This window comes from Canis lupus, chromosome 19, assembly GCF_011100685.1.
Source record: "Canis lupus familiaris isolate Mischka breed German Shepherd chromosome 19, alternate assembly UU_Cfam_GSD_1.0, whole genome shotgun sequence".
Lineage (NCBI taxonomy): Eukaryota > Metazoa > Chordata > Mammalia > Carnivora > Canidae > Canis > Canis lupus.
The window spans coordinates 2933106-2954948 of record NC_049240.1 but is presented as its reverse complement, the minus strand read 5'-3'; the positions used below and the strand labels follow the sequence as shown (position 1 = coordinate 2954948).

The following is a 21843-nucleotide window of genomic DNA, read 5'->3' as shown; positions in this document are numbered from 1 at the left end:
TATTTATTTATAAATTACACAGACAGAGGGAGAAGCAGGCTCCGTGCAGGGAGCCCGACGCGGGACTCGATCCCGGGTCTCCAGGATCAGGCCCTGGGCTGCAGGCGGCGCTAAGCCGCTGGGCCACCCGGGCTGCCCTGCGGCCTGTTTCTAATCGTCCGATGGAACTGCGGAGGTCTGCGTGCAGGTCTGCGTGCGCTGGGAGGCCCCTTCAAGGCAGGCAGAGCTTCGTGGTCCTGCTGCTTGCCCCGCTCCCCTGGGGCTGCCCATCGCGGCTAACAACTAGGTCCCCAGCCCTTGGTTTCACACCCCGTCACCTCCGCTGTGCGCAGACGTCCCCTCCTGGCCACACAGACCCGGGACGAGGGACAAGTGGCTGAGGGAAAGGCATGACGTGGGGACCAGCTTGTCTCAAGTCCCCAGCTCAGTCCTCGGGCCTCTCCCACCCACACCGTCCTTCCTGGGGGGACAGGGGCTCCTGCTGCGCCGGGCGGCCCCCCTGTGATTTCCCTCACCCCTCCACGCTTTCCCTTGCGTGTCTGGGACGATGGAGGCGACGACCAGGTACAGATTTCAGAAGGAGATCGCCAGGGCCGGTCTCCGCCGAGTCCCATAAGCTCCTCCTTTCCTAAATCCTCCAGAGGGGCCTAGAACTATCCAAACGCTGCAGCTTAAAACACGCACACACACATCACAGGTGCACACACCACTTAGGCCATGAGTCCACGGGGTGGTGATCGGAGCAAATGTGCAGGCCGTGGGGACATTTGTTGAAACAAAAAGAAGGTGGCGTTTCTGAAATCGGAACTCTACAGCTTCCCTTTTTATGTAAAAGTAGTTCACTGAAGCTCTGCTCATAGGCGCCTTTGAAATGTCTCTTTATTCATCTTCCTGGGGTGCAGGATGGAGTCACTCCTGTTCAGAGGACCCAGCACCATTCACAGCCCAGGGTCCTTGCTTTGGCCAGAAAGCTCCGAGGATCTGGGTGAGTGAGGCTCTGCCTTGGAGGACGGGGTGGGGGTGAGCAGAGGCGTGAAGGGATGTGGCCTCTGGACTTAGAAACACGGTATAAAGTCGAGGGAGGCTGCGACCAGGGGATGGGTGTAGACGCCCAGACAGCTGAGGGAGTGCTTCCCCCCACGCCCCCTTGCCTCCCTCCACGCCGCGTGTCGGATGGGTGGGGAGGCAATATTCAGGGGGAGGGAAGGAGGATGAGGAGGGAGAAGGGAAGAAGGAATCAGGTATGAAGTCGGCGCCAAGACCTCGCTTGTTGGAGGCGCAGGTATGGCGAAAGGGCTGCCTCTCGAGGGTCCTCTGATCTCTAAGGGATTCTCAGCTCGTGACGACACTCAAATCCATGCAACACCTTCGGGACTCCTTGTCAGAAAGCAGGCCCTTATTTTATGACCAATTTGTGTTGGCAAATGGAGGAGGAAAAAAGCACATATGTAACGATCTAGCAAAATGAACTGATGCGATCACTACGGTTCCACTAACAACTGGTGGTCTATGGTTCTTTTTTGAGGGATGTATTTATCTTTTTAAGAATTCAACTTGGAAACCGAAGCTATGCATCAGCAAAAAAAAAAAAAAAAAAAAAGCCCCCTGGGCCTTCCTGTTGGGAGACACATGATGAAGGACTTACAAGTAAAATACTATGCTGTCTAGACTTTGCTTGAAAATATTCCAGAAAAAAAAAGTGACTTTGATGAAAGCGATCAGAAAAATGTTGATATCTGTCGGACTGTGTGATGGGTTAATGAAATGCATCAGGTTATCCTTTGGATTTCTATTGTTTAAGATCAAGAAAGAAAGAAAGAAAAAAAAATCACAGCAGGTGTTGATAACGTATCCCCAGGGCTGAGCACGATGCCTGATAGGCACTTATAACATCTTTAACAAAGATTTTTTTTTTTTCCGATAAATGGACAATCAAGCAGTGGTTTCTTGCATCTCCGGGTCTCCGCCCACTGCCCCAACCATAGAATCTTCTTTGCTAGTCTATTCCTTTGGCTCTCCCCACTCCAGTTTGCTGCATGAGGAGCAGAAATAATGTACTTGGAGAGAAACTCCTCAGCTTCCAGCGGGCTGCTGAGTGCCTTGCAAAGCAATCAGTGGCTTTAAGAATCTCCACTAAGCAGCCCCTACTGGACCCACAGACTCATGTCCATATGTACATTTACAATTCCACCTGATTCTATCCAGACAAACCCCACTGGCTCTAGCGTGAATGCTAGAGAGCTACTTTCTAGCTGTGTGGCCTGGAAAAACTAGCTCAACCTCTCTCAACTTACATTTTCACCTTAAAATGGATTAACATTGACCTGGTGGGGCTGTCTACGAAGCACCCAGCACCCTGCCCACACCAGATGGGCTCTCCGTGAGTGGTAACTCTTGGGGTCATTAATAAGCTCGACACATGATTCAGAACCTACATGACTGCCTGTCCTGCACAAACTCCCCCTGTGTTTTATTAGCCATGTCCTTTCCCTGCTTTTCTCAGGTTGAAGCCACTGGGCTGGGTTGTCTTGAACATGAAGAAACTCTGTGGCGGTCATGTGCCCCTGTGCCTTTGAGGAGGGTCATCTGGGTCTATGGATCACACCTGAAGGCTGGGGCTTTGTCTTTCACTTCCGTCCTACTGCAAAACTGCAGAGCCTGCAAAAAAGAGCACTGTCTTCTTTCAAACCGTCCATACGATTCCTTCCAGTAGGGTCTTGGGAGAACTTAACAATGAGTAAGGATTTCTCCATGAGGCATTTATGAATAAAGTTATCTCATCAGGAGAAATCTGATCAATATCTAACCAACCTCCAGCAACCTGGGGAGGGTCCCTGAGGAGACCTCAAAGCTGAATGGACTTTCAGGATTTTTCCTACTTTTCTATCTTCCTGGCTACCTATCCTGAAACACAGAAATAAATGTGTTGCAGGCCTCAGAAAACGGGTGTCAGGCCTTAGCTCAAACCAGGTTATCACCAGCTTCTGCGACCCGTGGCCCCATTCTGCATCTAGGGCAGTGATTCGCAACCCTCACCGGGCACTGGAGCATCTAGGGAACTTTTTAAAAAAAATGCTTATTTCTTAGGCCTCATGCCAAAGATACAGATTTAATGGGTCTGGAATGGAACCTGGGAATTCACATTTTTAAAAGGCTGACTTTGAAAAAAAATTGTAAGTGATTTTAATGCACAGGTGAGATTGAGAACTACCAATCTAATGGTTAGGAGGGAAAAAAAGAGATAAGCGAGAGTTTGTGGTGGCCTCTTAGGTTGATCGGTAAGGCACGGGGGAGCCCCTGGAAACCTGTGAGCATTGCGGTGACACGAAGGAGAAAAAACAGAAAACCAGTCATTATGCACTGAAAGACCAGGTAATACAAGCACGGGTGCAAAGAAAAGGGGTTGTCCCTGCAGGCAGAGGAAGGAAACTGCTGCTGTATCCTGCACCAGGATGTGTGGCAGCCCACGGGCCACCACTAGGCATCAGGCGGACAGGATGTAAGTGGCAACCAGCTCTTGGTCTTGCCTCCATCCTCTCCTCTTTCCCTTTAAAAATGGCTCAAGTGCTGACCTCAGCAGTTGTTAGCTTATCTGTTGTCAAGAATGAAGCTGAGTTTCCACATATTAAGCTTTATGACTTTGGTCCAGAATTTTCTTAACAATAAAGGTTTCAGGGGATGCCCTTAGAAAAACAACCCACAGCTATAATAACAAGTATCGCCTTTAATCACATGGGCTCTTTCTCCATCCAAAAATAATCATTCCAAATTTCCAACAGTGTTGTCCAAAAGTCCTGGGGCGATGATGTTTCTTTACTGCATTATGATGATAACCAGTTTTGGAGAGACTGAAGTGAAATATCCATCTTTAATCTCCATTGGTGGAAACATAAATGGGATAATCTTTATGGAAATTGGACAGCGTATGTGCTAGGAGCTTGGAAATAATTCATACTTTTTGATCTACTGCTATACATCTATTCCTTAGCATGGACTCTAAGAAAATAATCAGAGATGAGATATTTGCATACAAGTTTATCACAGAATATAGAGTATATATAATCATACCATGTAAGTTTGCCATAAAATACTGAAAACTTGGAAGTATTCAAAGTAAATGTCCAACAAAAGTGACCAGTTAAATAAATATTGGGACTTCATTAAAGCAGAATGTTAAGGATCTATTAAAATTATGGCTTTACAAACTATGGAAAGAGCCCAGATGTCCATCGACGGATGAACGGACAGAGAAGAGGTGGCACATTTATCCAATGGATACTACTCAGCCATCAAGAAAAATGAAATCTTGCCATTTGCAACAACGTGGCTAGAACTAGAGGGTGTTATGCTAAGTGAAGTAAGTCAGAGAAAGACATTTATCATATGATTTCATTTATATGTGAAATTTAAGAAAGAAAACAGAGAATCATAGGGGGAGGGAGGGGAAAAGTAAAACAAGACAAACTCAGATAAAGTAAAACAAGAGCCTCTTAATCATAGGAAACAAACTGAGGGCTGCTGGAGGGGAGGTGGGTGGGGGGATGGGGCAACTGGGGGATGGGCATTAAGGAGGGCGCGTGATGGGATGAGCGCTGGGTGTTATACGAGACTGACGAATCACTGACTACCTCTGAAACTAATAATACACTGTACATTAATTAGCTGAATTTAAATTTTTAAAAAAGGAAAACACATTATTGCTTTAAACAATATTTAACATATCAGAGAGTGCTCGTGGTGTATTTTAAGTGAAAAATAGGCTGTTACAAAGCACTTTTTAGTAGAGACTTATTTCTTTAAGTCTCTTTAAGTGTATATTGCAAATATAAAAACATACTTGAGGGAAAGTATGGTAAACGTAATTTATAGAATAGTTTGTTTTCCCTCATATTTCTCCATGGTTTCTACACTTTTAAAATTAAACATGTGTTACTTCTACGACTCTAAAAGATACAAAAAATGTCTTGTTTTCAATACATACTGAGCGTCAAGGAAAAATTTTAAAAATAATAAATTATTGGGCAGCCCCAGTGGCTCAGCGGTTGAGCGCCGCCTTCAGCCCAGGGTGTGATCCTGGGGACCCGAGATCGAGTCCCACCTCAGGCTCCCTGCATGGAGCCTGCTTCTCCCTCTGCCTGGGTCTCTGCCTCTCTCTCTCTCTCTCTTTCTCTCTCTCTCTCTCTCGTTCTGTGTCTCTAATAAATAAATAAAATATTTAAATAATAATAATAAATTATTAGTCTCACTCCCATTAAGAGTGAATGGACATACACTTCTGAGAAGGTTTCAGGATCTATACCAATATTTTTAAAAACACCAAATTTTTCATTCTTTAAGAGAGGCTTTCTGACCTCAGCTTGTCCCTCACTATTTCTCTCAATCCAGGCTGCTAGTAGGTGGGATGCTGATAATCATAGTCACGTAACTCCAAAGCGTCTGTGCAGGTACAGTGCGCTCAGCAGAAAACTCCTTCTCTTTCAAGCCTAGATCCAGGATCATGAACCAGGAGACATCCTCTCCCAGCTAGACCAAGCAATTCTAGAGAAATACTAGGACTCTGGTTCTTCTCTAGGATGGCACAGGCTCTTCCATGTATCTTAGACTGAAGAGAACCGGCTTGTCTACCTCAGAGAAGATCTACGTACTTGGCACGGGAAAGGAAGTGAACTGATGTGTCCAGGTCGACCTCCCCACACCTGCTCTTGACAGCGCCTCCTCAATATACCCAGAGTGGGATATGAGCTGCTCCTTGATCAGGCGTGAAGGTGAGCATGGCAAAGAACCAGGGGGCCAGAGCGTGTCATGCCACTTGCTTTATGGCATTAGATCCAGCGGGAGTCCTAAGCCCTGTTCAGTTCCCATCTTTGGAGCTCAGAGCTGTCAGCTGGAAGGTAGCTGCTTGCTTTGGTAATTAGTTCTCAGGAGGTAAAAGGAAACAGGCGTACCCACAGTCAGTAATGGAAGTGGGTGCCACACATCCGGCGGAGGCCCTCCCAGCCCTCTCAGAGCGCGGTAACACTCAGGCAGGAAACAAGACCCACCTCATAAGATGTCCTGATGAGCCTGAAGATGTCTACCTCAGGGTAGGGCTCCACATCATCACTGAGCAGCGAGTGGAGGTGAGGAATGGGAGGCAGCGTGCTGTCTTTATTGGTCACACTGTCTAAATACCTGGACAAAGAAATGCACCATAGTCACCAGAGGCTACTTCGGAATTCTCCCATTACAGTGCTCTACCCATTTTCTGCAAACCCTGCATCTTCAGAAAGACTAGAATTTCCTTAAGAACAGGATGGCATTTTCCTTCTAAAAACACAGCATATGGGGCAGCCCTGGTGGCTTAGTGGTTTAGCACCGCCTTTAGCCTGGGGTGTGATCCTGGAGTCCCGGGATCGAGTCCCACATTGGGCTCCCTGCAAGGAGCCTGCTTCTCCCTCTGCCTGTGTCTCTGCCTCTCTCTTGAATAAATAAATAAGATCTTTTAAAAAAAAATAAAGACACAGCATATGAAAATAAATCCTCGGCCACGGACAAAAGTGGGCATTATGATTACAGTCAAGCCAATGAAGGCTCTGAAACTAAGGAGACAGAGGCAAGTTTGGAGAAGAAAGCAGAGGTGTTTCCGAGTGAGGCTTAGGGGCCCCCCGGGTGGCCCAGTCGATTGAGTGTTTCAGCTCAGGGTCGTGGTCTCGGGGTCCCAAGATCGAGCCCCATGTGGGGCTCCATACTCAGGGTAGACTCTGCTTGTCTCCTTTTCCCTGGGCCCCTCCCCCTTGCTGTGCGTGCATGTGCTCCCTTCTCTCTCTCAAATCAGTAAATACAAGCTTCACCACCACCACCACCACCACCACCACAACGCAGTGGGCCTCGTGCATTACCTTCCCAAGACAGTCATGGCCTCCCCGTCGTCCTTGCAGCACAACAGTTTGTCCACGTTTGCATCCAGCACGGCCAGGGCCAACTGGAATATCACCTTGATTCCTTCATAGAAGAAACAGTCCACGACCACGACGGCGCTCTCAAACGGCATCACGCTGAGAAAGAGCGTGAGGAACCACGACAGGGAAATGGTAGAAATCACGCCCAGGTCCTGCATGCAGTCGTACAGCTGCGGGACGTAGTCTCGGGCCAGTTCCTCGAAGACTCCCTGGTCCACCAGCGCGCCTGCGGCAGGGGCACAGAAGGCCCGGGTGAACCCAGCACACCTTCTTACGGGGCTCCCAACCCATCGGCTCCGCTGGGTGATGCAGCTCCCAACTGCCACTGAGACAAGGCGGCTCCTTTCTCCGACCGTTCTGCTGCTACCCTGTTACCAGTCACCATGTTACTGGACCAGGGGGTCATCACAGCGCGGTCAGCACATGACTGCTGGGTGTTTCCTCTCTTTCCTGAGTTCTCCTCTCTTCCCTGCTTCCCTACCACAGAAGAGCAATAACACAACCACGAGGGTTGTTGGAAAAGTCAGTTTAATGAGTTTTCATGATATGTAATCATTTGGACAGGCACGAGCTATACATCTAAGTAGCTCCATTTCTTGGCAAACTTATTTAGAAAACAGGTCGCTTTTCTGGATGCGTGGTCCCCACATATGAGGTGTTTTTTTTTTTTTTTTTCAAATGTGTGCTTGTTAAATGTAAAAGCATTCCAGGGGCGCCTGGCTGGCTGGCTTAGTGGGTAAAGCATGAGGCTGCTGATCTCGGGGTTATAAGTTTGAGGACCTCACTGAGTGTAGAAATTACTTTAAAAAGAGCCTCGGTGTCCATCGACAGATGAATGGATAAAGAAGATGTGGTCTATGCATGCAAGGGAATATTCCTCAGCCATTAGAAATTACAGATACCCACCATTTGCTTCAACTTGGATGGAACTGGAGGGTATGATGCTGAGTGAAGTAAGTCAATCGGAGAAGGACAAACATTATATGGTCTCATTCATTTGGGGAAAATAAGAAATAGTGAAAGAGAATAAAGGGGAAAGGAGAGAAAATGAGTGGGAAATATCAGTGAGGGAGACAGAACATGACAGACTCTTGACTCTGGGAAATGAACAAGGGGTGGTGGAAAGGGAGGTGGGCGGGGGTTGAGGATGACTAGGTGATGGGCATTGAGGGGGGAACTTGATGGGATGAGCATTGGGTGTTATCCTATATGTTGGCAAATCGAACTCCAATAAAATATAAAAAAATCTAAATAAAAAAAGGCACTCCGGTTGTACATACACACTCAGGATCAACTTACTGACATTTCTGGAGAATCACGTCCAGTGAATCAAATTAGTGCAAAAAGGTTTAGAAATGAAGCGCACAAGAGGGAAGCATAAAGCATACATTTTGCTACACTAGCAACAAGAAGCTTGTCCTGCTAAAATGAATGTCTAACACTTGGGAGGACTATAAGGAATAAAGGACTTAAAGGAATAAATAATAATTTATTTAAATGCTTACAATCATTGTTTGTCTTGCAATGAAATCAGTTCTGAAAAAGAAACTGTAGAAACTCCGTTTCTGATAAATTTTTATATGCTCCTTTTTTTTTTTTTTTTGCATACTTCTGCTGTCCATAGATTCCATCCACTTCATGAAAACCTTTGTCAAACCTAATTGACAGTTGACGTGTTTGGTACGGTTCTCACATGCCACAGAGTGGCTTGACACCCACATCAAAGTTTTCTAAGATGATTTCTCTAACAGTGATACACGTGTATTCTCTTACGCTCCGTGGGGCTCTTCGGTGTCCCAGCCACATTAAATCAAGCCCTCTCATTCCCGTTTTGGGAAACTAAAGTAGTCGGAAACTCCTTTGGCTAATGGTGACTGGAAATGGTGTTCCAGCCAGCATCCTGGCCCCAGAAACATCTTTGCTATGAGACATGGGGTTCAAATGTTAACTACATCCCCACATACCAACGACTCTGGTGTTGTAGTAATCAGGAAGCATGCGCTCACACAAGGCCACAAGCAGCCAGAAAGCTTCCTCCTCTTTGGCATAAAGCAGCAGCACTGATGTGACAATATTCATGGCCTAAAGGAATGAAAAAGGGCATCATCAAATATCCTCTACGTACATCAAATGCATGTTAAGAAAGTTTGCTGACCTAAAAAATTACTGAGTTGGTCTCCCAGGGCCAGCAAACTTTTTCAGCAAAAGGCCAGATGATAAGAATCTAAAGGCTCTGCAAGCTACACACCCATATTCTTCTAAGTTTTTATTATTTAGAACCCCTTAAAAATGTACGAACCATTAGTCCTTGAGTCTGTAACCATTAAGGGTCTCCATGAACACCGAGTCACCAAGCACCGAGCCCCTGCACACAGGCAAGGCCTCATTCAAAAACTCCGCCCGAAGGCTATCTGACGAAGCTTTTAACTGCTAAAATCTCAGTGTTTCTAATCCTTCCTTAATCCACAAGATAAATGTTTCCCTTTTTAATCTTCCATAATGGGTTTATAACCAAGTACACATAGCCTGAGGCTCTCCTTTTTTAAAATTTTTTTTTCCTTTTTCTTTCTTTCTTTTTTTTTTTTTTCTGAGGCTCTCCTCTGAGAACAATAAAACCTTTCAAACTTGGAGTCCTCACCCACTACTTCCATCCGGATAAGGATGGCAATGACAAGTAACAGTGACTTAAATTCTAAAATAACCTACTTTACTAAAAGAAATTATCACATAACTCATAACCACTCAAGGCTCAACTACTTTAATAGTCCTCTTAATTAAAAGAGCAAGATCAAAAGATAAACACGAACCCTACAATTGTAGAAGCCAACTAACTCCTGTACTTCTTTTGATCTTTTACGAACCAGTAATTGTTCGTCAGACTTCCACCATGTAAATACCGAGAAAGGAATTTTGGTCTAATAAGCTTTTTCTTGTAAGTCTTAATATTTTCCCAAGTGAAATCATTATTAAAATTCCACCTGAGAATTAACCTGCAGATTCTAGTACAGGGTCGCAGTTAGTGCCTTCGTCACGTAGTCAAGGTAGGTTTGTGACAGGCTCTGGACTAAGTACTAGGGGATGGGAGGGGTGACAAGTCTCCCAGGACTCTAATGTTGATGTCAGAGAGAGAATTAAAGACGTAAAGGTTAATTGATCAATTTGGGGTGTATTTAAGTTAAGTACTACTAAAAAGATAAAATAATGTGGTATATAGAGGACCTGTACTGTGTGTGTGTGTGTGTGTGTGTGTAGAGGAACTAACTCTGCTTTAGCATCTATCTATCTATCTATCATCTAATCTATCTATCCATCCATCCATCTAATCTATCTATCTATCATCTATCTCTTTCCCTCTATCTCTCCATTTTTGTGTTAAGCAGTCATTTAGTAAAAAATCTATTACACCATGGTTGTTCTGGATTTGGGGGGATGTTTGAAGTATTTGTCAACACATTAAGTTATACTCCATTGTGATTTCTTTTCACATGTTTTTTGAGTATAGTTGATACAAGTTTATAAATTATGCTACATTCATCACAGAGTCGCTACCATCTGTCTCCACAGATCTATTGATACACAGCTATTACAATATCACTGGCTACATTTCCTTATGCTATGTCTTTTATTCCCATCACTTACTGATTCCATTACTGGAAGCCTGTATCTCCCACAAAAATATGGAATGCTTTATATATTTGCGTGTCGTCCTTGAGCAAGGGCCATGCTAATCTGTGTATTGTTCCAATTTTAGTATATGTGCTGACAAAGCGAGCACAAGCCTGCTTTAGCTTTTAGCTGGATGGTCAGGGAACGCCCCTCTGAATATGTGGCCTTTAAATCTAAAAATCACATTATCTTGGAGCTCTCCAAATCGTGGCATATGCACTAGTATAAGAGATAATTTTAGTTGGGATGGGGGCAACATTCTTTTAATACCAGACCAAGCATTTATTTTAATGTATATTAAAATACAATCATAGCACATAAAAGCTATATTCTCAAGTATGTTCTTACTTACTATGCAAAGTAGGAGCACCAGGGAGCTTAGAATCCAGAATTGGAGGCCTGGTGCTCAGGCATGCTCTCTTTTACCTCCGGGAGGGAGGAGGAGTAGCTCGGAGAGTAATCAGAAGCGACTCTAAGGTCACCCAGCTATGAGGTGGTGGATCCAGAAAGGGTACTCTGTCTCCTAGCTCCTCTGCTCAGTACAGTTTTGCTCCCCAGGGGAGGTTTTCCTCTCCAGGGGACATTTGCCAATGTCTCAAGACAGTTTGGGGCACCTGAGTGGCTCAGTGGTTGAGCATCTGCCTTTGGCTCAGGTCGTGACCCCCGGGGTCCCGGGATCGAGTCCCGCATCGGGCTCCCCACAGGGAGCCTGCTTCTCCCTCTGCCCATGTCTCTATCTCTGTCTGTATCTCTCATGAATAAATAAGTAAAAAAATCTTAAAATAAAAAATAAAGACAGTTTGGTTGTCACAACTAGGGAGTCAGACCAGCATTTAGTGGATAGATGTTATGAAATGTGTTATTAAACAGGAAGGTTGTTAAACATCCTACAAAGCACAGGACAACCCCAAACAAAGAATGATCCAGTCCACAATGTCTATAGTGCTGAGGTCAAGAAACACAGGTGCAGTATGGTTCTGTTAACCATTCTTCTTTCTTCTTACTTTCTCACTGGTTAGTAAACAAACAAACAAAAAATCTAAACCATCTGTGTCATTTACCTGGCAATATCCTATGTTAGGATTTCGAAAAGCATAAGCTGTTAAGACTCTCCTTAGAGCTGCGATGCCCATTTCATTCTGGAAAGCTGGGTGTTCTGGAAGGGAGCGGTGTAAATCCCTCTCAATCTCCTCTGTGGCGAGATTGTACTTCCCCATGGACTTCTCCACTAGGTCTTCGTAGTACCCAGGGTGCGTGGCCTTTTCATTGATGGCACCTAGGAAATACCCAACACATACAACATCCAAAGGTGCGGGCCCTGCCCTCGGTCTGCAAACACAGCTTACCAAGTGAACTGAATCTCTTCACATTCCTTACCCAGCTCAAGGGATACCTGGGAAAATACCAATGACAGTCCACGATGAGGCGGGCTGTTGCAATTGTGGCTAGACTGGTAAATTTACTTGTGGCCCGTGTCCCTCTTTCAACCCTACTGGAAGCCAACTATTTTAAAAGCTCCTAAGGTAGAAGCTTGGAAGCTAAAAATGTTCCCCAGAACTTCCACAGACAATCCTGGGGGGTGGGGAGGCTACTGAGGGGAAGAGGAAGAAGAAATAAGAGTAAGCCAAAGTCTCCTCATCTCAGCATCCCTGCAACCATAGCAGTTTTGCTGGTATTCTATTGGGGTTTTCCTTAAGATTTCACTTGAAAAGGAAAGTTATGCTCCCCAAAACAAGTCTGAAAACCGCTCGCTAGCATAAGCCTTGGCGAGTTCCAACAGCCATACTGCAGAGGAGGAGGAGGCGTTAGAATATATGCGGGGATTTTCAGAAGGGCAGTGGCTGGTGTGGGTGTGGGCATTCCCCACAGCGGGGATGGTACGGCTGGGGGTTCCTCAGGCGGCGGCGATGAGGACGGAGAAATGGGTTGAGATCACTGGTGTGAGATGTTTGCATTTGAAGACAGAAAACCCTGTATGAAATTACTGAATCTAAATCTAATTAAAGAACTTATGTAATTATAAATTCTATACACACACACACACACACACACACACACACACTAAATGACAGGATACAATGATCTGTATTTCACGGTCTAGAAATTAGAGCCCCTGGGCTGGCCTGGACCTTGTCAGTGATAGCCACCCAGAAGAGGCAGCATTACCCTTACCCTGGGAGAGGCAAGTTAACACTGGCGTTTGCTTTGTTCTCAAGGGAGATTTGCAAGGATATCTTACCATCTGGCCTGCACTTCAGTGCACTGGGTACACCAGCCAGGTCCTGGTACAGTGGCCCTAAGAGTCATAGGGAGCAGAGCCGGACCCAGGCAGGGCTTGCCTACCAGGAGCGGGGTCTCCCCATGGATAAGCTGGCATCCACCTGTATCCCACCCCCCACGCCCTAGGTGGAAATCTGGGCTGTTATCTACGCAACGGAGGTACAGCAGGTCCACCGCTCCACCCTCCTGGCCCCACTCAGCCCATCACCATTAGAGAAAAGACTGAGTCTAGCTCTACACGTGTGCAAGAGTGCTGTGTACCTCTGTGTACTACTTCTTGGCTCTCACTTTGAGTTTCATTTTCATCCAAAATGTGGCTGTAAGTAACTTCTAATTTGAATGAGGATGAAAATGGGATTTTTCACTGACTCTATCAGTGATCCGAATCAGTTTTTTTTCAAGGTGACTAGTTCGCCGAGGCTCCTCTTGGGCTGGATTTGTAATCAGAGATCACTCGATGCCAATTTGGATTTCTAAATGAGGAGCTATGGCTGGTCTACTTAAAGAAAATGAAAAAGCCATGTAAGTGAGGATAGAACAAGCTAGTTTTGCATGAAATGATAAAGCCAATTATTCCTCAGGATTCTATCCCCCAATTGCTGAGATGTTAATACATCTCGTTACGGACAACTACCATTTATATCTACTTTTACAAAGAGCTTCAAGTTTGTTTGTTTGTTTGGCTTTTTTTTTTTTTTTTAAGCTTTCCTGTAAGTCTGGCAACTATTCTTTTCATTTTAATGTCATTTTTAAAATGAAAGGTTTTGATAGCAGCACTTGTATTGGATCATCTTAGGTTCAAATAAAAATATTCAAATAAGCTTATTTAAGGTGATTACATTTCAGGCCTCTAACCAGGTGAAGAAACTGATTTATAAAGACTGGTGACACACACACACACACACAAAAATGCCGTGGATGTTCACGACAGATCAGACCCCTGGGATGCACTGGATGCTTTAGGCCAGCAGGAAGGCAAGACAGACGCAGCCTGAAGAACCTCTAATTCTCCAGCAGGACTCAAACCGCCTGACCCCACAGGGGCTCTGTGGGGCATGAGCCTGGCTGTGGAGCAGTGAGGTGGGCACATCTTTCCCGTAGGTCCCTGACAACCCCCTTCTGTCCCTCCTGGCATCTCTATCTTGGAGTGTAAATGTGATCTACGTAGGCCTCTGGTCCTGGTGCACATTCTGGCCTCTCCTTCCCATCTCCAAGTAAATTCAGGAGGTGGCAAAAACCAACGCCAAGGCTTTCTCATTCCTCCCTCCCCTGCCTCAACGATGACCCTGAACATGTGCCACACCTTGAACATTCTCGATGAGAGGTATTCTCATCAGAGCTAGGAAGAGGGAAAAAGAAATCTCCCCAAATCACAAAGAATTACACTCTTTCCCTCAGGTTCTCTTTCCTCATAAACAGTGTAGGTGAAGGGATGGAAGGGGTTATGCAGGCTTGGGGGATGGTGGCTTTAACATTTGGACAGTGATAAATGTGTTCTGTGTTTTTGCTGAGGGACTTCAAGGGTCTGGGAAGGAAAGGAGAGTCAGTGCTTGAACCAAAGGGCTGATATATGAAAACGCCCAGATGCCTGAGGGAAGGCTGAAGGGGAGTGCTGAGGTCCTCTGGGGTCTCTGCCACCACCCCAAGCCGGCCGTACCTGACAGCAGCAGCCACAGCTCCCCCCGCATGCTCTCCGGGATGCCCTTCAGCACCAGCTCTCGTGTTTTTTCTGTGCGGTACATGCAGATCCCTTGCCCATACTCCGCAAAGTGAATCTTCCAAGCTTGCTCCTTTAAAAACTCTTTGGCCTGAAAGGGATAATGAAACATTACAACATCCCAAAGCACCTCGAGGATGGAAAGGAGAAGTCAGGTGCAAAAGTCAGAGTAGTTCCCCTGGTGAATGGAGTGGTTATGTTCTGGACAGAACCTGACAACAAAGAGCTCAGATTTTCTCGAGTCCTGCCCTAATTGGACACCTGAACCTAATTTGAAGCCTGTGGTTCTGCTTTGAAGCTTTCTGGACCAGAATCAGAACTCCACTTCCCTGAAACAGGTCAGCAGAATGCAAATTATATTTATGGCTTTATGCCTACATCTCCAAATGAAAGTGAGCTGATATTTTTTAAATGTGGGCTGAGAAATTATATACTCGCTGGCTGACTTAAACAAAAAGGAAAAACAAGACAAAAAAAAATGTTACCTGTACTCCGTATAACTCCTCTTCTTCTGTGAAGAAGCCATTCTAAAATCTGATGAGAGAAGAATCTGCTTTTCTTATAGAAAAATATTTACATAGGTATTTATGAGTTTACTTTAATTAAAAAAATATTTTGGGGACACCTAGGTGGTTCAGTGGTTAAGCATCTATCTGCCTTTGGCTCAAAGTGTGATCCCAGGGTCCTGGGATCGAATCTTGCATCAGGCTCCCTACAGGGAACCTGCTTCTCCCTCTGCCCGTGTCTCTGCTTCTGCGTCTCTCATGAATAAATAAATAAAGTCTTTAAAAAATAATATATGTGTGTGTGTGTATATATATATATATATATATATATATATATATATATATATATTTAATGTTATTGTTCTAATGTAGAAAGTTCCAGGCAGGAGGAGGCGGCACCCACCAATTTCGGGTTGAATTCCTCAGGAGACCGCCGCCGATACATGGTCATCAGGGTCTGCGTGGCTGTGGGGACGTTGTTGCCGTTCAGGTTAAACTGGCGCTCTCCATCGGCGTCGGAGCTCGTGCTTCTCTGGGGGCTGGAGGAGACGAGGCTGCTGGGCCGAGAATACACCTGCCGAGGCAGAGAGGAACAGAAATTGAAAGAGTTTGGCTGTGGAATCAACTCCTTCAGTGTCCACTGTTCAGACACCAACAGCTGTACCATGGTTCCCAACGTGTTTCTTGGTGACCTGAAAACCCAGGAGGAAGACAGCAAGCTAGCTTTTTGGCAGAGACTAGACAGGTGCATGGGTCACAGACCATGAGGCTTCCATGCTCAGAACAGGTTCCCTCTTATTTTAGGTGCATTTTTGCAACCAACTGGTTGGCCCTTAGTCTCGGGTCAGCATGCGTGCAGAGCACGGCATGGGCTGAATCAGCTGCTTATGGGGCCAGCTCCTCACGCCTGCTCTAGTCTCTGATGCCCACGTGAGCTTGGACTGGGTGGACAGGGGCTGGGATGTTCCTTGTGAGGTCACCGTCTTCGCAAAACATTTTAGCTGCCGTAATTGCCTTATCACTTGAGCTGGTCACCCATCTTCCTGGGCTCCCATTTCCCCGGATGTTGGTCCGGGGCCTAATTCAATAGGGACACAGGATGTATTTTATCATAATAGAATTATCATCATAATGTCGCATTTCAGATTCGAGACTTTATTTAGTGACCTCTGTACATTCCCAACAACGTGACTCTACGGACCATAGTCGCGTGTTGCATAAACAGCACAAATTACTTCATTTCTTCAACTGCTGAGTAAGAAAGTTAGGCCCGATGATGATCTACAGGGCTCCGTCCAGCTCTGTGATCCCCAATACAAACTCCATGAGATTTAAATGAGCCATTGCTGAGACAGTGCTTGGGGCATCAGGGGAGGTGCCTTATCTTAGCACAGCTGCAAAGCTCAAGGATCAAACAAAGCGGACAAGGAGGGGAATACTCTTGGGCAGAGTAATAGGACGAACGCAAACACCCTCAGGAGAATCCCACAGACCTCATCATCTGAACTGTTGTAGCTGCCTGCAAACTCTTTGTCCGAGTATATCTTGGAGGTCGTCTGTTGCAGGAAATCAGAGATCCTCTGCACTAGAAAGTCTCTATCTTTCAAGTTGGCGAATAGGAAGGTCATCCTGTTCCTGGTGCTGATGGATAAAGGACTAGGGAGCACGCTGGAGCTATCTGCCTTTTCCACAATTGTCACCTGAAAGAAACACGAAACGAGGAGCGTTACTTTCCAAGGATTACCCAACAGCAGCCTCTGAGCAGCACCAAACGAGGAACGCAACACTTTTATAATCTTTAGGAACCACCCATATTTTACGGAGGCAAAATTGAGATTCTTTGACTCTGTTCCAAGAAAATAAAATAGCTCATAACAACTCAAACTGGAGCTCATATCAGCTTCTGACGGGCTGGTCTTTCTAAATCAGCGGTTCTACTTTGGGAGTGATTTTGATCTCCTGGAGACATCTGGCCACATCTAAAGGCACTTGCGGTCACCACGAGTGGAGGGTACCCGTGGCATCTCGTAGGCAGAGGCCAGGGATGCCACTCAACAGCCTGCAGTGCACAGGACAGCTGGTCCCCAACAAAGTCTGGCCCATGATGCCAACAGGGCCATGGGTTATTAGAAAACTGTTTGTGAAGTAACTCCCTGATTTTCAGGAAAATTTCATAGAGTCACGAAGGCGAGGACTCCTAGCTGCCACTGCATCCCTAAGAGACGGAAACAACCCGTGACAGTGGTGCCTTTTTACTGAGCTTAATGTGGGGATGGTTTTCAAAACCTCATCAATCTTTCAAACATCTCATCCAAATTCCAGGGCTTTGCAACCCTCCCCTCTTACCACCTGAATGTTTTAAAGGCTCATTTCTGAACGGACATGACGTAGACAGCCTCACTGCAACCCCAGCTGCGCCGGCTGACTCCGCGTGTGCAGGGGGCGTGCATGCGTGTGGGGACCTAAATCTACCACATGAAGAGACGAGCAGGAAAGAGGGATGTTTGTTTTAGCTCTGAACTGACACATACAATTGGCGCTTTATCATTGGATTTTCATTGACTGGAAATTAGGATACATGCATAAAAATATTTTTCTTTTGCACACTAGGAAAAAAATATCTCAAGGCAAGCCCTAGATAAGTGGTTATTTGCAGCAGCTCTGACTATATACTGGAAGTTCAGTTTCTCTTCCACTCTTCATTTCCACCTGTGAGCCACCCAGACAGATTCAACTTTAACCTCTTCATCAACATTTTCATGTGAAATACATTTTCTCCAAAGCAGAATTTTTAAATTCCCCTTCAAGGTTAAGATACCTCTCGGAGTTGCCTAAAAAATCGAACGGCCCCAAATGCAAAATGGGGACAACTGGGATCCACAGAGGGAGAACTGCAGGACCGGACTTCTACTCTCAGATTTTATCACTACATATGGTTAGACATATATTTATATATTTTTAAAGGAATCCCCTGAGGTACTTGGAGCTGCACACAAATGTGTTTTTCCTAATGCAAAAAAAGCTGGAGAAAAGGAAAAAAAAAAATCCTTTTCATGAAAAAGACTTTCCCACGGCACTTAAAACATGCTAAACAATACCCATTTTTAAAAGACCTATAAAAACTCCTTTTCCCACAACAATTTTTTTCTGATTCTTCTGGTCAGCAGATGACTCAGACCAAATGATAAATGTCAAGGGAACCAAAGGTTCAAGTTCCACACCTATAACCCAGATAACCATGTAGATCTTGATGAGGTCAAAGTGGAAAGTCTTTCAGCTACATCATGAATACAGAAACAGCCAGAAGCTCCCACATAAAACATATGAATGCTCAAGTGCACTACAAAGTATTTTTGGCTGACAAATTATTTCTGGTAGAATCCGATCCCAAAAGCTCTGTGATACCAGCAAAGAGTAACAGCTACATTTGAGTATTCTAGTTTAATGAGACACATTTCATTACCAACTTGGGTTATAAAAATAGACTGGAACTTAATCAAAGCTTGATGTTTACTATGTAATATTGGCAAGGTAATTTATGATTTAAAAAAAAAGAGAGAGAGACTTCCTCTGAAATATCTAAGGAGGAACCTGATGGATTCACTCTATCTCCCCTGCTTTGCTGCCTCAGGAATTTCTTCAAAATCTGTAGTAACATGATTTTGTGTCTATTTGATCTACCTTAAGTCTATCTGTGGAATATATATTAACAATCTTCAGTCAATATTTTAGCTTATTTGTAAAAAAATGTTAAATGAAACAATTCTTACTTTATAGAATCCTAAAGTGGCCATTTCAAGTACGATGTAATGTACCCATGGAGGCTGTTGCTCATCAATCAGCTTAACTCAAGTTCTGGAAGGTGCCCAGTTCACGGACAGACTGCTCTCTGCTCAGACCCCAGGTATGAGGTGGAAAGGGGAGGGGAGGGGGCCCATCCCATCATCACTTTTCTGTCACTAAGGTAATGGTTGTAAAAACTACGCCAAGTCCTTTGCTTCTTCCCTTGGGTGGGACTAGGGAACCATCATTCATGTATCTTGGAGATTCATCGGGTTAAAGCGAAGGACACGGCTGCCTTCTTTAAAGGTGCAGCCACCAACCACAACGTGCTTTATTTCTCCATGCTCCTACCTCCACTATTGCTCCCCCTCTGATCTACCCTGAAATATGACTAAATTATTTCTGCTCTACCACCTGTTGGGGAATACAAGCAAGCCAAAGATGGGCGGAGAATATCAATCCCCATTCTCTCAGCTGCCCTAACGCTCACTGTTGTATTGCATACTGCACTGAAAGGTGAAGAGAGCCAGCTGCAGGTGGTGAACGGGCGAGTGGGCATCTTGACAGCAGCTTACGACCGACCCCTCTCCACTCCGTATCTCCCTCTGGATAAACAGAGCGATGACTCGCTCAGATTCACAAATGCACATCCTTAATCCTGGAATGGGTTCCCCAGCTGTTGCAAGTAACTTGCTTTGGGATGGCACTTGAAGAAAACTACGTTTAGTGACAGTTTATGGCAAAGAACCTACATTTGCTGGAAGAAGTTATGAAATCCATCCCAGAGCCAAATGTAATGAGTTGTCGAATTATCCACCACAGAATTCACCCCCTGCAACGTATCCTGGTCTCAACAACCAGTTTGCTCATCTGCAGCTTCACTAAGAGAGCAATGACACAACGACAACACACAAAAGGGTGTGGCCAGTGCCACCAAAGAATTGTGAACATTCACCAATGGCCAAAAGCCAACGAATGCTGGTGACAAATATCCATAGTCCAGATAGAAAAGTACTGCTGATGAAACTCCTGAGATGCCCGTTTTCACCTGACACCTACCTCACGGAGCGGGATGATGAGGCTACACAGGTTCTCTCCCTTGCTGGTAAAGCAGATATAATTCGTGGACACAAACATCTGCCCCAAAATGTGCATTTTGTTGAATGGAGTCCAGAGGGTGCAGTCTGTGTGGCCGTCTAGTTTTTCATCCTTGGGCAGCCGGAAAAGTGCGCGGTATCTCTCACTCTTTGCCCTGGCATCAAGATCGCTGGAAAGCAAGAACGACGGCACTTCATCCAAGAGCGATGTCTCGATGCCTCCTAGAGGATGCAACAGTGGAGGCCCCCCACCCACCTCTCCGCTCCTCAATCCTGCCAGACGCATCCCTACCTTCCTGGTTTTCTACGGGAGCTACCTCCACCCCACGACCCAAAAGCATAATAAAATTATTTTAATATATTTAGGTCCCGTGTGCAGTCACTTTACAATCAAACTTTGTTAAATGTTAAAGAATCTTAGGAAAACTAGGCCTGACTAGGAAACCCATCCTTTTTCTGCAGGAATACAATAATTTCTAAAGAGATTATCGTATTCACACTTATCCAAAGCCACTTTTGAGGACTTATCTTTTTTTTTCTTTAAGATTTTATTTATTTACTCATGAGAGACACAGAGAGAGAGGCAGAGACACAGGCAGAGGGAGAAGCAGGCTCCATGCAGGGAGCCTGATCCCGGGTCTCCAGGATCACGCCCTGGGCCGAAGGCAGGCGCTAAACCGCTGAGCCATGCAGGGATCCTGAGGACTTATCTTTGAAGAATGATCTAATGAGAATGCAAACAAGCTTCATGAAACTGCTGGCTACCACTGTCTGCCCTAAAAAGACAACAAAATTGCCAGAAACACAGGAACAAGTCACCTCTTGGACAACTAGAGTTTCCAACCTCAGTTCAGTTTTTTTTTCTTCTTTTTTTTTTTTTTTTTTTTTGGTTTATCAAGTCAGGTGTTCAAACCACTCTTCTCAAGCTTTTAGGCCACCTCAGCTCCTGGGTGGTGGAGTTTCTGGCTTCACAGAGCAAAGAGGAGCTCCCCACATCATTCCCTCCCTTTTACCTCCGATTTGCTTCCATCCTCACCTACTCTTACTTCCTTCCCATTTCAGAGGCAGAGCTATGGGCGCACAGAAGGATCTTTTTTCCATGCCCTATCGGATGTCACTTTTCAAATGATCGGTTTTCTTATACTTTGAGCTCTGTGCTCCCTCCTTCCCCACACCTACCTTCAGCACAAACTCTTCCTTCTCTATCTTATATTCAAATCTTTTACATTCTAAGAAGAGCAATCCCTTCTATTTACCATTGAGTTTCTAGAAAAAGCAGTCTGTACTTGCCTAACTCCCATTCCTTGCTTTTCATTTGTTATTCAGTCAGCTGCAGTGACACCATTCACCCTCAACCACTCTACTGAAACACCAGACATCTTAATTGCAGTGATCTCTTGGCAGATTCAATGACCAGCTGCCTGCCAGCGATTTCCATTCCATATATGTTACTGGGCTGATCTTCAATATGATGCTCTGCAGACAACTCAACATGATCAACACTGAGCCAGCACATCCCTTGGACATGCTGTCCCTCTCTCATTCCTCATCTCAGTTCAGGACAATTCCATGCACACATTCACACTTGAGGGCATTAACTCTTCCCTCACCTTCCCCCTAACTCTACTCCCACATCCGGACTTCCAGACTTTTCTGCAGCCTCTCCTTATCACACGCCGCACCACTTTCCAGACATCGATGGACTTCATTCCCTCTGTGCTTTTCTCTTGTGATTTCTGTACCACGTTATTCCCTCTGCCTGAAATATCCATCCTACTGAATCTGCATGGGTAGCTTCTACTACGTCTTGAGAGTCCGCTCCAAGCAGCCTCCACTGAAGGCCTTTCCCACCACCC

At 45.4% G+C, this 21843-nt stretch overlaps 1 protein-coding gene and 1 non-coding gene across 7 annotated transcripts in view; both read right to left on the bottom strand.

The window, feature by feature from the left end:
- TBC1D9 (TBC1 domain family member 9) overlaps positions 1-21843 on the bottom strand; it is a 135834-nt gene that overhangs the window by 42764 nt on the left and 71227 nt on the right. For all 6 annotated transcript variants that reach the window (XM_038564575.1, XM_038564573.1, XM_038564574.1 and 3 more), the window contains 8 exons: positions 19950-20157; positions 16601-16807; positions 15511-15681; positions 14542-14692; positions 11666-11880; positions 8903-9020; positions 6879-7164; positions 6042-6171 (listed from right to left, as the gene is read on the bottom strand). In XM_038564575.1, coding sequence (XP_038420503.1) covers positions 6042-6171; positions 6879-7164; positions 8903-9020; positions 11666-11880; positions 14542-14692; positions 15511-15681; positions 16601-16807; positions 19950-20157 — 1486 coding nt within the window. The remainder of the gene's footprint in view (positions 1-6041; positions 6172-6878; positions 7165-8902; positions 9021-11665; positions 11881-14541; positions 14693-15510; positions 15682-16600; positions 16808-19949; positions 20158-21843) is intronic.
- LOC119864542 lies at positions 10610-10713 on the bottom strand. The gene has a single exon (XR_005374369.1). It is a non-coding gene; the product is annotated as a U6 spliceosomal RNA (small nuclear RNA).